We start from the raw sequence: 17,289 nt of genomic DNA, 5'->3' as shown, positions 1-17,289 counted from the left end.
TATATATGTGTGTATATGTGTGTATATATATATATATATATATATATATATATATATATATATATATATATATATTGTAATGGTGCAAAAAGTCAAACTTCAGAGGCATGTTATCATTTATCCTAACCTTTATTGGAATGTACATCCAAGTTTAGTTGCAGGAATCTGAGGGAACGGATGTAAGAACAAAACTGGACAAGAACATCTGAAACAACCACAAGCAAATTCACTCTATCCGGATGGAGCAATTTAACTGGATAGTTTTGTTTTAAAGGCCGAAATGAAATAGAGTAACGAGGCTGTTTTTAAAATGTAAGGAGTAAAAAGTACAGATAATTGCATGAAAATGTAAGGAGTAAAAGTAAAAAGTCGTCTGAAAAATAATTACTCCAAAATTTCTACTTAAGTAAGGTAACAAAGTATTTATACTTCGTTACTTGACACCTCTGGTTTTTAATCATGTTTTTTACCAATAAAGGCCGTGGGTTAACAGGCCGTAGCGTAGGGTGATGGTAACAGGAAGTGGCTGTCAGTAATGCTGGTGTCTGACTCTTCCTGCTGATTGTGTTTGCAGCTCTGATATCTGCTGGCTGCTGCAGCAATCCCTGTCAGAGTGTAAAGATTTGGGACAGGTGAGTGACACACACACAAGCACACAACCACAAACAGGGTGGACAATGATAAAAATGAACTGATTTCACGGCAACTCGGGCTCAGAACTCAACACCTGGCGTGTACCTCATCCTCATCCCTGGTTTCACGTTCAGCAGAAATAGAGCAACATGAGAGGGAGGCCTGATTCCACCGCCTTTCATCGGGACAAATCCAGCACCTGCGCTTACAACAGTCTAATTATACTACTTATCCCTCCTGTCTAGACACCAGCACACATTTAGCACCAGGCCTCCCAGGAGAGCCTGAATCCGTCTGTGGAAAAGCCCCTAACACCCTTAGAGATAGAATAACTCTTATGCGTCTTTACAAGATTTACACGTAAAAAGCAGAATGGATGGTGACCACACCCGGGTTTCAGATGACAGTGAGTTCCAGTGTTACAGATTATATAAGAGCCCAAAGGTAGTGTAACTGGGACACATGGGAACATGACCCGGGGTCTGCCGCCGCCGAGAACATCAGCATGACGCGTAGCTACGTCCTCAAGCTCACGGGGGGAGGGGGGGCTGGGAGACAGCAGCGCTAGCCACTAGCCACGGTGTGAACTGGGGTCATTTGAGTCAATGAGTGGTCTCACAGGAGGCGCCGAGTGATCAGAAACATCCCAGAAGTGAAGAAGTGATCGTCAAGCATAGGGCTGGGCGATATGGACCAAAAGTCATATCTCGATATTTTCTAGCTGAATGGCGATACTCGATATATATCGATATTTTTTCTGTGCCATAATTGGGGTTTCCCCCAAAGCAATATAGCATAGCATCTCTGTTAGTATCTCTGTTAGCATCTCTGTTAGCATCTCTGTTAGCATCTCTTTTAGCTTCATTTTTTTCTGAGGCAAACCCTTAAAAAAACAGTCAGTTTTAATACAAAGCCTCGTGCCTTATGTCACACAGGTACCTTTATTAACAGAGGTCTGCACAATATCAAAATGTATAAAACAAATTAAATAAAAATAAACTGCCTGCATATATAGAATAAAAATGCTTCTTGAATAAAATAAAACAAATATCCCTTTCCTGCATAACAATTAAATTAAAATACACTGTGCAATTACAGTAATACAATGTAGACAGTAACAGGCAGACTTTTCCACTGAGGTTGACAGTTGTGCAAGTAACAAAACATTTGTGCAAATCTCAAATAAAATATTCAAGTCAATTTGTCACAAAATAAGCTATATCAAAATCATAAAAAAAAAAAATAAAATTTAAATCGATATTAACGATATTGTCTCGTACCATATCGCGTTTGAAAATATATCAATATATATTAAAATCTTGATATATCGCCCAGCCCTAGTCAAGCATACACATCAGGTCAGGGTTTGACATTTCCCCCAGTTTGAGTTTCAGTTCTGTCTTGTCCCTCCTGTTCCCATCTGCCCTGATTGTCTGCACCTGTGTCTCGTTATCCTCTGTGTATATCTAGTCTTGTCTTTCCCTGCTCCTCGCTGGTCCGTACTGTACTGGACTCTCCATGTTTTCCTCGTCTAGTTTTTGTTCTGCCTTTTTGATCCTGCTCAGAAATAAACCTGAGTTTTCTGGAATCCAAAAACTAGACGAGGAGAACATGGAAGGAGCAAACAGTACGGACCAACAGGGAGCAGGGAAAGACAAGACCAGATATACACAAGGATTAACGAGACACAGGTGCAGACAATCAGGGCAGATGGAAACAGGAGGGACAAGACAGAACTGAAACTGGGGGAAATGTCAAACCCTGACACATCAGATCTGTTGTGGTGCTGGGTTTACAAGTGGCAATATACCACTGATCCGGCCCGCTCGGTGGCGCAGTGGGTTAAGCAGCGGCTCATATACTGAGGCTACAGTCCTCCTGCAGCGGTCGCAGGTTCGAATCCCAGCCTGCGCACCTTTGCTGCATGTCATCCCCATTCTCTCTCTCTACCCCTTTCATATCTGCAGCTTGAATAAAGGGCCACTAGAGCCCAAAAAAATCTTTAAAAAAAAAAATATCCCACTGATCCATTTTGACATTCAGTCAAGTACCGTTAATATTTTAATATTATGATGGTTATCATGATCAATTGTATAATTGTCCATGTGGGCATCGTTCCTGTCCCATCGTGATTCTGAAGACTGTTGTCAGACAAGTCGCATACGCAGCTCCAAACACGCCTGGTCCTTCACATGTTTGAATGATGATGTCCATGATGAAGAACTTGTGTCTCGGGACGGGTCCGACCCACCGCGGAGCCACGCCCTCACTGTTACCCAATGTGATCTGTGTAGGGCGGTAGCAAAACTGCTAAATTTGCTAGTTATATTCAATAATATTTTGTTAATCCCAGAAAGTGAAATTGGATAAATTGCAAGAAAACCTTGTCTGGGATATTAGGGTTTCCATCTGGGTATTTGTTGCTTCTGGCTCCCCCTGCTTGTGAACAACCCCCCCGTTGTCATGGTTACTCATCATAACAGATGTTAAAAGAGTGTCAGGTAACAGTGGAAATCCCTTGAGCAGCAGAGCATCCGAACCGGGGCAGAAGATCATTCAAGCATCAGTCAGTGGGTTTAGGTGCTCATGTTATTCTGGTATTAGCTTGATGAGTCCTCTCTCTGTCCCAATACAATAATCCCTCGCTATAACGCCGTTCACCTTTCACGGTCTCGCTGCTTCACAGATTTACAGTTCTCAAATATAATCCATCGTGGGAAGTAAAGTTGCTTTCATCAATTAAAATAATGACCAAATATCATCGTAAAAGAACCTTTATAACCTGAGGAAAAAGGAGATGAGACACAACGAAAATGCTGTTCATGTGACAATAATGATAATAAAATATATAATGCAATATATATAATGCAATATTGATAATTTTTTTTGTCTTAGTTTGGCCCTAATACTCCTTTATAACCAGCCCCATAGAAAAGTATATGGATTCAAACATAATGTTGTTCTTGTTGTTCTTGATTATTTTGGAATACATCATATTACAAGAAATAATTTCTTTTCATAGTTTTATTGGTTTACTCGAACATATACACATGCAAGATGTATACGGGAGGCATCTTTATCTTTAATCTCTTTTTTAAAGAGGTATGAAGCATTGCTTCAGTGAGTGGTGAGGGTCTACATCTGTGAGTGTGTGTGTGTGTGTGTGTGTGTGTGTGTGTGTGTGTGTGTGTGTGTGGAGTGTGTGCTCAGCAGAAAGCAGGAATTATTACCCTCCAGGAAAAGATGGAAGCTGATTTATTCACCCATTAAGACCTTATTCCTCATAAAATATTAACTCCGTGCCATCCCTCAGACGGTGCATTAACGCCAGGGTCACTCCGCGGTGACCTCACATATTCTCCGTCAGGAGATTTACTAGGTCTGATCCTGAACACCGTCTTCCCTGAGCACTGAGGAGGAGTTAGTGCTCGACAGTCCCGTGCAGCAGTACCAGCTCGTGTACGTCCACATTCATCAATCTGAGCAGTTCCCTGTCCAGCCCTGGGGGCTGAACCAGAGCTGTGCAGCAGGAACATCAAGAGAAGCCAAATGATACCAGATAACACCACCAACATAGACCAATTCTCTTCATTTGTGTGTACAGTAATCCCTGGTTTTTCACAGGGGTTATGTTCCAAAAAGAACCCGTGATGAGTGAAATCCGCAAAGTAGCAACCTTTTTTTTTCTTTTTGACGTTTATACTCCTTTTAGGCCCCGTTTACACATACAGTAGCAAAAACGGTTGTGTTTTCATGGGTTTTGGCCGTTCGTTTACACGAAAACGAAGCTCAAAGTCACAAAAAACCAGCATTTCTGAAAACTCCAGCCTAAGTGGAGATTTGCAAAAACTGTGTTTTCACCTTTGCTTGTAAACAGAGAGAAACGGACATTTAGGCTTCAGAACGTCACATTATGCGACAGAAACGTCACCAGCGTCATGAGTGACACCTGTGTTTACAATTTGTTTGGCCACCGTCAATATTTTCTTGTATTTTACCTGTTTTAAAGTAAAAAAATAAAAATAATCAATGCCTCTATGGTCCTGCCCCTATCCACTGGGGTACAGTCGTGTTGGGATAGGAACGGACCTTCAAACTGCGTTGAAAGCAAAGTACGGTACTGAGCAAAATGTCTTGGTATGCTGAAGATTTAAGACTGTCGTCCACTGGAAATGATGGCCTGACCCAAACCTTGATGGACACCGCCATACTTTAAACGCTCATCCACCAACCTCTATAGAGGGAATATGCATGACGTCACAGATGCGACTTCACAGCGGTTACGCCCACTGAGTGTCAGAAAGACTGAGTGTCAGAAAGACTGAGTCTCAGAAAGACTGAGTGGCAGAAAGACTGAGTGTCAGCGTAAACTTTCAGTTTGAGCAACTCAAACATCTAAAATGGGAAAGAGCTGTTGTGGGATCTACTGTACTCATAGATTTAGCAAGAAATCAGAGTTATCGTTTTACAGACTGTCGAAAAATAAGCTTAAGAGAGACAAATGTATCGCTGCAATTCACAGAAACAACTGGATTCCAGGCACCGAAACATGGATTTGTGGTTCCCATTTTGTATCAGGTAATGTTGGATTTTTGGGTAGCTAACGTTAAACGGTCAAATCATAAAGTTCTGTGTCCTCATCACTTTAATTTCTACAACAAATCCTGCCTTGAAGTCGGACCAAGCGTCAAGACTTTTGTAAGCCTTCAAGCTTTGCTTCGTGTATTTCCCCGGCGTAGAAATTAAGTACATATAAATATCAGGAGACTGGATTGGTGGCCAAATATTAATGTCCATGGACCACTGGTTCTTGGTAACTGTACCAAATATTAATGTCCATGGACCACTGGTTCTTGGTAACTGTACCAAATATGAATGTCCATGGACCACTGGTTCTTGGTAACTGTACCAAATATTAATGTCCATGGACCACTGGTTCTTGGTAACTGTACCAAATATTAATGTCCATGGACCACTGGTTCTTGGTAACTGTACCAAATATGAATGTCCATGGACCACTGGTTCTTGGTAACTGTACCAAATATTAATGTCTATGGACCACTGGTTCTTGGTAACTGTACCAAATATTAATGTCCATGGACCACTGGTTCTTGGTAACTGTACGGGTCACTATCAAGTCCAACTGCCTTTAATTTAAGATGATAATCTTAAATTCCCAGCTGAATTTTATAAGGAATTCTGGAGCATATTAGCACCAACATTTTATAAAATGATTCTAAATATTAGGGAAAATAAAAGCTTACCCTTAAATATGAACTCTGCTAATATTAGTCTTTTATTAAAACCGGATAAAGATCCCTTGCTCCCATCGAGCTACCGCCCAATTTCATTAATAAATGTAGACCTTAAAATAATTAGCAAGGCCCTTACTGAACGTCTGAAAAGAGTCACCCCTTCTATTATACATCCGGATCAAACAGGCTTTATTAAAGGTAGACATTCCTCTACTAATATTCGCAGATTATTAAATATTATAGATTATTCCAGTATCAATAAACAGGAAACTACTATTATATCCTTAGACGCGGAAAAGGCATTCGATAAGGTAAATTGGAAGTTTCTATTGGCAACCTTACATAAATTTGGATTTGGTGAATCTTTCATTGACTGGGTAAAAATATTATACAGCTCTCCCAAGGCACGTGTAAGGACAAATGATCAAATCTCTACAAGTTTTACCTTGCAAAGAGGCACTAGACAGGGTTGCCCTCTATCTCCCTCATTATTTGCAATATTTATCGAACCTTTAGCAGCAGCTATTAGACAAAATCAAAATATTAAAGGTATACAATGCAAAATAGTAGAGCACAAAATAAGTCTTTATGCGGATGACGTACTCCTCTTCCTCCAGAACTCACGATCTTCACTATCACAGACAATTGCACTTATAGAGGGATTTTCATCTCTGTCTGATTATTCTATTAATTGGTCTAAATCCACCGTTTTGTGCGTGAACTGCAATTTTAGGAATATATCCAATACTCAATTACAATCAGGGAACATTAGATATTTAGGCATAAACATCTCCCCTAGGCTGTCAGAGTTAATAAAATTAAATTATGTTCAGCTTATAAAGAAAATAGAAGATGATCTTGCTAGATGGAGCTCTCTCCCCATTTCACTCATGGGTAGAATAGCCACCATTAAAATGATGGTTTTACCAAAAGTAAATTATTTTTTCTCAATGATACCATTCAAACCCCCTACCTCCTGGTTTAAATCGCTGGACTCAGGTGTTTCAAAATTTCTGTGGAAAAATAAAACTCCACGCATTAGTTTAAAGACATTGCAGAAATCTAAAGAATATGGAGGTTTAGAGCTACCTAATTTTCAGTATTACTTCCTTGCCAATAAATTACAGTATATTGTAAAATGGTCAAAGGATCATCCTTTAGATAGTCAATGGCTGGACTCAGAGCAAGTGTTTTGCAACGAACTAGAAATCTCAGAGTTACCATTTATTAGTCAAAGTATCAAACGTCATCAATGTTTCAAAAGCACTAATATTAGCACAACTTTATCAGCTTGGTGGGAATTTCTTAAAGTAGCTAAAATTTCACTTTTTCCATGTGACCGTACACCCATATGGAACAACCCAGACATCGTGAAAAATGATAAAAAGATGGTTAACTTCGTTCAATGGAGAGATCAAGGAATACGGTATTTACAGCACGTAATTGTAGGAGGACAGTTTGTACCTTTCAATACACTTATGGTTCAATACGGAGTTAGCAGGAGTAAATTTTTAGAGTATCAACAACTCAAGGCCATAATAAATAAAACATACAAAATTAGACAATTAGACTTACAACTTCCCGCTAAGATAATAGATTTATTAAATCTAAGCAATTTAAAGTTGTTATCAAAACTTTACAGGTTAGTGTCTAAACTGGACGAGTCAGTCTCTCTCCCGATCTCCAAGTGGGAGGCGGATCTCTCTCTGAATACCGACCAGCTTTCTTGGTCACAAATATGCTTAAATACGTTTACTATGACTAAAAACCCAAACTTACAACTTATACAGTATAAAGTTCTTCATAGAATACATTATACTGGACAAAGGATGTTCCAGATGGGCTTTGTCACCTCTAATATCTGTTCACAGTGCACAGAGAACACCCCAGATAATTATATGCATGCTTTATGGTTCTGTACACCGGTACAGAGGTTCTGGAAGGAGATTTGTGAGGATTTATCCACATGGATCGACCACAGAATCCCAGTGTGCCCCACGGTGTGTATATTAGGTCACCTGGGAGACACTCAAATAGATCCTAATTGGACACACCGGGTTCTCACTGCCTTATGTATCGCAAAGAAAACCATTCTAGTAAATTGGAAACAAAAATCCAGTTTATGTATTAACCATTTTAGGAATCTTTTATCAGATCATATTAGTAGTGAGATAATGTCTGCCTCCACTGAACAACACTCGGCTGAATTGCACTCTCTGTGGTCCCCGATTATTGGCCTCGTTACCTAGTGGGGGCGGGGGGGGGGGTGATCTCGTAGCCCTTGGGGTTGGGGGTCGGCTTGGGGGGTCTGGGGCGCGGGCCTCTGGTGGCCCCTGGGGGGCGGTGGGTGGGGCCGCGGGGTCCTGTCCCTGGCCGGTGGGGGCCTTGGGGGCCTGTGGGGGGGGGTACCTCATGGCGGTGGGGGGGGTGGCTGGGGAGGGCTCGGGCGGGGGGCGGTGGCTTGGGCGTCTCCGGGCCTCCTGGGGGGGGCTGGGCCGTGGACGTGGGGGTCCCACCCGGAGGGCCCGGTCCTGCCTGGGTGGGGGGTGGCTGTCTGCGCTGGGGGGGCATTGCTGCCTTGGTCCTCCGTCGCTGGGCGGGGGCCGAGTGCCCCTGCGGATGTGGGGACTCCGTGACCCTTGGGGTGTCCGCCGGGGTGGCCTCGGGGGGGGGGTGGGGCCGGGTCCGGAGATCGGGCCTCCCCTGACCGGGGGGTGCACGGGCGGGCGCGGCGGCGGGGTGGCGCCATTCCCAGGTATCTATGTCTTATGTTGTCAGTATGAATGGGAGGATGTTGGACCGTTTCCCCCTCCGTCTGGGGGCTCCGGCGGCTCCGGGGGCGCCCGTGGAGGTACGGTGGGGCCCTGGCCCGGCTCGGGGGGCCGGCCCCCGTCTACTGGATGGCCGGTGGGGGGACGCGGGTGTCTTATCAGGGCCAGCTTTGCTGGTCCTGCCTCCTGGCTTCGGCCTCCGCTCCCCCTCTTGCCCCCCCTACACGATTCATACGCACATAGGCGAAAGGCGGGGGGTCCGGGTCGTGGGGGGCACTGTCCCGCGTGGCCCGGCACTCCCCGCCTCACGGTTTTAACAGCAAACTAGACACTGCACATTCAACACTTTATAAATACACTTGACAAGGACACGTAGTTCGGGAGGGGGGGGGGGTCGGTGTCAATCGATACTTGGCCCTCCCTCCTCCCTGTTTTTATGGCATTAATCACATGCACTCAACACAAGGGGCGGGAGGGGGTCCCACATCACCCGCGTTCCCTCACCGGCCTGGGCCTCGGACGGGTGGGTCGGGTTACCCGGGCCTGGCGGGGCCCGCCGTGCAGCCTGGGGTGCCTTCTGGCGGTGCTGGACCCCCCCGGGGAGGGGGAAACGGTGCGTGATTGTATGTCTGTGTCGGTGAGAATGCGGTATGGAAGGGTCCTGCCATGGAGGATTTGAGCCTCCATTGGCAGGACATCAAAAACTTAATAATTTATCAATATTATATTATACAAAGATGGTTATTATTATTATTATTATTATTAGTATTATTATTATTATTATTATGTATAGTATATTATATTATTATTAGTATAGGTATCGGATAGGCGAATGGATGAATGAATGGGATGCCTGGGTCTGGGGCCCTCCGTTGTCGGGCCTGCGCGGGTGTCGCCTTGTTGGGGGGTTCCCTCTCTCCGGGCCCGTCTCCGGTCCCCCCCGCTGCCTCTACGGCGGGGCGCCCCTCTGGTCTTGGAGGGCCACTTTCGTGGGGGACGGGTGCGCCTGCCCGCGTCGGCGGCCGGGGCGGCTCTGTCTCTCCGGGCAGGCTGGCCCCCTGCCGGGTGGGGGTCGTTGGCCTGAAGGGTGAGGGCCTCCTGGCCGCGTGTCCGGCCCGGACCGGGTGGCCGGGGATTGCCTGGGTCGCGGTCCGCCGCCGCGGGATCCCTGGCTGCTTCTTTCCGCGCCGTGGGGGCCCCGCCCGCGGGCCCCCTCGGCCGCCGCCGGGCGGGGGGGGGGGCCTCGCAGGCGGTGGGTTGCCTCCCTCCTACTTCTCCCCTCTGTGGGGTTTGCCGGTGGCCTGGGTTCCGGGCTCTTCCTTGTCGGCCTCTGGTCTCGCGGGTGGCGGGGTCGCTCCCCCCCCTCCCCCACTATAGATACACTTCAGGTGGAGCTTTGTTTGGTTTATTACACACACACACACACACACACACACACACACACACACACACACACATACACACATATAGTCATTTAGTCACATGCACACACACACACACACACACACACACACACACACACACACACACACACACACACACGCATGATCATATACATACACACACACACACACCTAGACATACACACTGGCTTGTTCACCTGCATGCTGGCTCTCTAGTTTTTGGGTTTAGGTAGCGGTAGCGATAGCTTAGCTCAGACTGCGATCAGATCTCAAGATTTAGGTCGATTGCTGTTCGTGTTTTGGTTGGCTCCGTGCCGGTTTCGTGCTTTGTTTGTGGTTTTTTGTTGCAGATTTCCAGTGCTTGACGTGTGTCTCCGTGTGTTCCTGCTTCCTGGATTGGCAGTGGATGTCGTCACCCCCCCCCCCCCACCCCCTCCCCCCAAAAAAAAAAAAAAAAAACACTGGGTTTGTATGTGTATATTTATGTATGTGTACGCATATGTGTGCGTATATATATGTATATATTACATATAGTAATAATGCACATATATACACTTTTGGTTTCTACCGTCATGGTATCAATCAATAATATGTGTGCAGACAAGGTTAAAAAAAAAAAAAAAAAAAAAAAATTTAAGATGATAATCAGCTGTTATCCCGTCTTCTCCACTAGTTGCAGCTGTTTTTACCACTCAGTGTGAGTAAGGGGGCTGGTCCAGTGGGGAAGTGACGTCAATGCAGACCCTCTATAGACGGCCCAATACCAGTCAGGAACTGTTCTCCCGGCGTCCACCAGGCCTGGACTCGGCTATCTGAGTGCCAGACATAGAAGCAGGATTTGTCAACCCACTGGCCACATTTCCGCTGTTTCAGTCTGCTCGACCGTGGAGCCCCATTTCATGAAGCCGATTAGTCTTTGTGCTCGGATTAAAAGTTGAGGGATGACATTTCACAGTCTTACTGCAGTGGCATCTCAGCACAGTCCCGATGCTCTACAGAACAACTTGTATCGCAAATGTTTGCAAATGTGTAGCGTGCTGTGATTCCGTGCACCACCAACGTGGACCGCAGCACACAAAGTAGAGGGTTGTCTGAGGACTTGGGTCCAGCTGTTGGCCTTTGATAGCAGGAAAGCAGCAACTGCCAGCTAAGCTAAGCTGCACCCCAGGCACCGTCCAGGCCGAGCCAGAGCCCCATTTCAGGACTTCTGCACTGGCGACAGGTTCTAAGGCTGATGTAGCACCTTGGCCATTACACATCTCTATTGGTGCTTTTCCACTAGTACCTACTCAGCTCTACTCATCTTAGCTCGGCCTGGTTTCTTTTCCAGAATAATCCATCAACTGGAGCAGAAGTAGGAGGTTGGAGAGAAGCTGCTGTGACGTATTTGATTGTGTGATCTAAACGAAGAAGACAACAACACTAAAGATGTAGAACCTGGAGGAGATGATAGATGTGCTGCTGGGTCTGTGACTTGTGTTCCATATCAAGTTAAAAAATGAGAGTGAGAGAAGCTTCAAGCAGCAATGCTTTTTTTTTTGTTAGTTTGTCTCTGTGCTGCTGAAAAGTCAGCTGGAGTCGTGAGCAGCTATGAAGAGACAGAGATCCTGGTGGATCTGGTCGTTCCTTATCCCCCGTCTAGATTCCTTTTTAATTCTCTCCTCAGCCACCAGGTTTATGAACATCTGACCCTCAGAGTTGGATCATGAAACAGACTTCTGCTGCCATTGCCTGTTGAATAAAATGAAGAAGAATCCGTCAGAGTCTCTTTCTCTGATTTCCTCCTCCTGACTCAGACGTCTGACTCCAACCCCCCGACCAATCGGTGGCCTGTAGTGTGATGATGTCAGATACAGCCGACTCAGCCGCTTAGAACCTCGGCAGAATAGTTACAGAAAAGTATCTACTCGGCACGTTAGACCCCTAGTGGAGAAGAACCAAACGGAGGCGAGTCGAGTCGGGCTGAGTAGGTACTAGTGGAAAAGTGCCATAAGAATTAAGAGAAGGGGTTTCAAACAACAAAAATTAAGCTCTTCTAATCCTGCAACCAAAGCAGAGTTCAGAAGCCACACCCCTCCATCCACAGATGGGTATTTTGCCCACTTGCGTGGGTGGTGTGAACCCAAATGTTTACCGTCGGATGCAGAAGTCTGGTTGGGAGCGGTTGGGATGGAGGTCCTCTGATGGCAGTCATCCAACAAAATCATGAGATAAGCTCATCCTCAGTTCCAAATCAAAAGAAAAGCCTGAGTTGGGTGAAATATGGAATAAATTATGGTAATCAGGGCCCGAGCACTGCGAAGGGCGAAGGCCCTATTGTATCTGTAGGAATTTTCTTTTCTCCGTTTTGCCCCCCTAAACATGCCCCAAAAGTCACCAAATTTTGCACGCAAGCCAGGCCTGGTGAAAAATGTGATATTTAATGGTTTGCATTATTGGGCGTGGCAAAATGGCTCAACAGCGCCCCCTAGTAAACTTTGTGCCTCAAGCCCCACAATACGGTTTGACGTACATGCACGAAAATCGCTACACATCTGTATCATGTCGCAACTTAAAGAAAAGTCTCTTGGCGCCATGGCCGAATCCCAACAGGAAGTTGGCCATTTTGAATTAATCGTGTAATTTTGCTGCAATTTATGCCATTCCTTCGGCTGCTTCTTCGCCCGAACCGTAACGTGCACCCAGGTGTGTTATACATCAAAATGTGCGTCTCCATCCTTCGACGATGGGCATTACTTTTCTCAGTCAAAAGCGTTACCGTGGTGACGATAGATGCCAAAAAAGCGCGCCCCCCCTTCATCCGATTGGTCCATATTTGATAGTTCCTATTTTCTGCAATCACTTTTGAATGGTTTGACATAAAGAGTCGTGGGTGGTGTCATCGGAATCGGTTTTGAGTCCTTGACCATAATTGGTGCAAATTAGCCTCGTCCCTTCTTCTGATTGGTCGATATTTGATAAAAATAAATGTCCAGGCCTGAAGAATCTACATGCAAGTCATACAAGCTTCCACTGCAGCCTGAACGTGCACAAAGGTGCGAGGGCCCGTTCATCGCTGCTTGCAGCTTTCATTTTATGAAGGGTACCAATGAATGTGTCTAAATCTGTTAAAACAATCCTTTTGTTTCTTTCTTGTCTTTCAGCTTCAACACCTCCTGACCACGAAATGCCTCTTCATCTGATGCTGCTGTGACAAGAACACCCCCCTCACCCCAACCCCCCCGGAGACAGAGAGATGGAACAATCAGTGTATCACCGGGTGGATCAACGGATCTGAAAAATCAAGTGAGCAAGTGAGCAGACGAATGAAGCGAGGCAACAACGAGGCAAAGCCCTGAACCCTTCCTGCCCTGTCTGCTGCTGCAAGAGAGAGAGAGAAGTAAACCTGTCACGTGCAGACGGGTTCCTGTTCATCCCTCCACTGCCGGGAGGAAGAGGGGAAGACGACAGACAGCTGGGAACCTCTAAGTTGCCAACAATAAAGAGCTACCTCTTTTGAAAGACAAATAAGGAAAGTGTGACAGGAGGAGGAAGTTCTCCGGGAGTTTCAGCTCCGTCTCTCTCTCCCAGTCATCACAGCAAATATTTAAAATGAAAGCCAAGTCAAGCTTTTTGATTGTGATAACTATTTTAAGATACAGTGTACCTGGAAAGAGCAGTTATTTTTACTTTGTAGGAAAGTATTTTTAAATATAATAACTATCTCTTTGGCCATCGTTCTCAGCAGTTAGGATCATTTTATCTGAGCAGTCAATTAGATTTTGGAGACAACAAAATCTAAAGGGGGGGGAGTAAATATGAGCCATCACACTAGTTCAGAGTGAAATGTCCCGTTTAGACGCCTCCATGCAGGGGGGGAGACTCCGGCGGTGGACAGGAAGTGGGCTGGTATCAGGGTCCAAACATTTCCTTTTTCTACCAGCCTGAAACCAAAACCTGGAGCTGAAACCAAACCCAGGTCCTTTAGTCTGCCTCGGTGGTCCACTTGGTTCAGAATGCAGGAAAGCTCTCAAATAAAGGACTGTGTAAACGTGTATAAACCCCAGCGGCTAGAGGGATCAGAGTGCAGATGTTTGCAGCCATGTGCAAAAGTCAGTAGCCCCTCTTTAAGTCCTGTCTTTCGTTTTGTTTTGATTTCCTGGTTTGTAATTTTTTTAAAATCTTCTGAACCTGAACACCTCGTTTAAATTTTGTTTGTACATCTGCGGTTTCAATAGAATTTTTTTCAACCAATTTGATATAAAAAGGAAGACAAGTCATCTGGGCAATAGAGGCTCTGCATTGACGTCACTTCCCCACTGGACCAGCCCCCTTACTCACAATGAGTGGCAAAAACAGCTGCAACTAGTGGAAAAGACGGGATAACAGCTGATTATGGGCTTAAATTAAAGGCAGTTGGACTTGACAGTGACCCGTACAGTTACCCCAAGAACCAGTGGTCCATGGACATTAATATTTGGTACAGTTACCAAGAACCAGTGGTCCATGGACATTAATATTTGGTACAGTTACCAAGAACCAGTGGTCCATGGACATTAATATTTGGTACAGTTACCAAGAACCAGTGGTTCATGGACAATAATATTTGGTACAGTTACCAAGAACCAGTGGTTCATGGACAATAATATTTGGTACAGTTACCAAGAACCAATGGTCCATGGACATTAATATTTGGTACAGTTACCAAGAACCAGTGGTCCATGGACATTAATATTTGGTACAGTTACCAAGAACCAGTGGTTCATGGACATTAATATTTGGTACAGTTACCAAGAACCAGTGGTCCATGGACATTAATATTTGGTACAGTTACCAAGAACCAATGGTCCATGGACATTAATATTTGGTACAGTTACCAAGAACCAGTGGTCCATGGACATTAATATTTGGTACAGTTACCAAGAACCAGTGGTCCATGGACATTAATATTTGGCCATGAATCCAGTTTCCTGATATTTATATGTACTTAATTTCTACGCCGGGGAAATACACGAAGCAAAGCTTGAAGGCTTACAAAAGTCTTGACGCTTGGTCCGACTTCAAGGCAGGATTTGTTGTAGAAATTAAAGTGATGAGGACACCGAACTTTATGATTTGACCGTTTAACGTTAGCTACCCAAAAATTCAAAAATCCGTCATGTGCATTCCCTCTATACTAAGTACCCCCATAATCCAGATTGTTAAAAAGAGGGGAGGAAACAATTCTTAGTCATGCTCTCTTTTCTGGGGAGATTGACAACTATTTTCTTAAATTTTTGTATTGTCTTCATCATGTCTTCAGATTGATATCTTATGGTTTTCTTTTTTTCAGACAAAGTTCCGACTTCTTACCTTCAGACTGACAGTTTTGGCGGGACGCAGTTGACTCATGGGGGTACTTAGTATTGCCCACATGATGTTTCTCTTTTGCTTTATTTTTGTGAAATAAATAACGGCACAATTGGAAGAAAAAGCTTCTTTTGGCCAGTGAGATCATGTGATTAAAAGAGGGGGTACTAACCTTTGTTCATGACTGTCTTCAGAAGGCATTAAACAGTCCTTTTTAGATCATAAACACTTACTCTAAGTGGCCTAAAGCTGCACCGTCTTAGCTCACATCTGCTGAATGAAACGCGTCTTTGTCTAAGTAATACAAGCACAATGTTACTTACTGTATACTGAGCAACATGATGGCCAAAACTACACATTTAAACGTGGAACAAACATGGCTCACAGCTGGCAGCTTTCTGTCAATTTAAAATAAAAAAAAATAAAAATATAAGTTAATAATCAAATTATTGCAGTATTTAGAGATATTTGTAGGATTTGTGTAAAACGTAGTTCCTGTGTACTTACGCAGTATTTAACCTTTGCAATTATTAAGAGGGTTAGGGAGAATAGAGAGAGGTGTGGCGCTGTTTTTAACATGCTTTTCTAAACCCTTGTGCTGTCTTCAGGTCAAGGAAGGAGGAAGGGAAGAAGGGAGGAAAGAAGGAAGGAAGAAAAGAAGGAAGGAAGGAAAGAAGGGAGGAAAGAAGGAAGGAAGGGAAAAAAGAAGGAAGGAAGGGGGTAAAGAAGGAAGGGAGGGAGAAAAGAAGGAAGGAAGGGAGAAAAGAAGGAAGGAAGAGAGGAAAGAAGGAAGGAAGAGAGGAAAGAAGGGAGAAAAGAAGGAAGGAAGGGAGAAAAGAAGGAAGGAAGGGAGAAAAGAAGGAAGGAAGAGAGGAAAGAAGGGAGAAAAGAAGGAAGGGAGGAAGGAAGGAAGGAAGGAAGGAAGGAAGGAAGGAAGGAAGGAAGGAAGGGAGGGAGGAAAGAAGGAAGGAAGGAAAGAAGGGAGGAAAGAAGGAAAGAACGTACGAGGGGAGAAAAAAGGAAGGAAGGGAGGAAGGAAGGAAGGAAGGAAGGAAGGAAGGAAGGAAGGAAGGAAGGAAGGAAGGAAGGAAGGAAGGAAGGAAGGAAGGAAGGGAGGAAAGAAGGTAGGAAGGAAAGAAGGGAGGAAAGAAGGAAGGAAGGGAAAACAGAAGGAAGGAAGGGAGAAAAGAAGGAAAGAACGTACGAGGGGAGAAAAAAGGAAGGAAGGGAGGAAGGAAGGAAGGAAGGAAGGAAGGAAGGAAGGAAGGAAGGAAGGAAGGAAGGGAGGAAGGGAGGAAAGAAGGTAGGGAGTAAAGAAGGAAGGGAGGGAGAAAAGAGGAAGGGAGAAGGAAGGAGAGAGCAGGAGGAAAGAAGGACAGGGGAATTAGGTCATTTTGACCCAAAGACAGAACAAGGGTTAAGAGGAGGAGGAAAAAGAGTTTGCATATTATCTGCTTGGCGTTCAGCTTTGGTGTCCAGGTTCCTGCAGCGTTCCAGTCACCCGTCACACATCGGTGCTGTAGACGTGCATGTCATGGTCCACGTCCCTGGCTGTGGAGGACGTGAGGACGTGGCCCTGACACCAAACCAACACACAGCTGCTGGAACATCAGGAGCCACGGGGAACATCTGTCTCTCTCATGTTTCTGGGGGGGAAAGCACCGTCAACGTGTTCCGATGGGCCGATCAGCGTCGTCAACCAGCTCTGAACATTAACGTGACATTGATGTATTTTTTTTTTTTGTTGCTTTTTTTAATGCATGAAGCTTAAATGCTTAATGAAAGCATAAATGTACCGAATGATCCATATGATATGTTAGTTGGAATGGAAAGGCCAGTTTGAGTCTGGGAATATTGAACCACTTCTAAGCTTGAAATTACGACAATTAGGGCCAAACT

The 17,289-nt window shown here is 44.9% G+C and overlaps 1 protein-coding gene across 1 annotated transcript in view; it reads left to right on the top strand.

Moving 5' to 3' along the window:
- Positions 1-14,571, top strand: part of LOC133463620 (coiled-coil domain-containing protein 85A-like) — a 55,962-nt gene extending 41,391 nt beyond the window's left edge. Inside the window, exons 3-4 of the mRNA XM_061745250.1 lie at positions 575-632; positions 13,206-14,571. Of these exons, the coding sequence (XP_061601234.1) occupies positions 575-632; positions 13,206-13,221 (74 nt within the window). The 3' untranslated portion in view covers positions 13,222-14,571. The remainder of the gene's footprint in view (positions 1-574; positions 633-13,205) is intronic.
- Positions 14,572-17,289: the final 2,718 nt, after the last annotated feature.

Source organism: Cololabis saira, chromosome 17 (genome assembly GCF_033807715.1).
Source record: "Cololabis saira isolate AMF1-May2022 chromosome 17, fColSai1.1, whole genome shotgun sequence".
NCBI classification, from domain to species: Eukaryota; Metazoa; Chordata; class Actinopteri; order Beloniformes; family Belonidae; genus Cololabis; species Cololabis saira.
The sequence above is the reverse complement of the archived record's forward strand: the minus strand, read 5'-3'. Positions and strand labels throughout refer to the sequence as shown.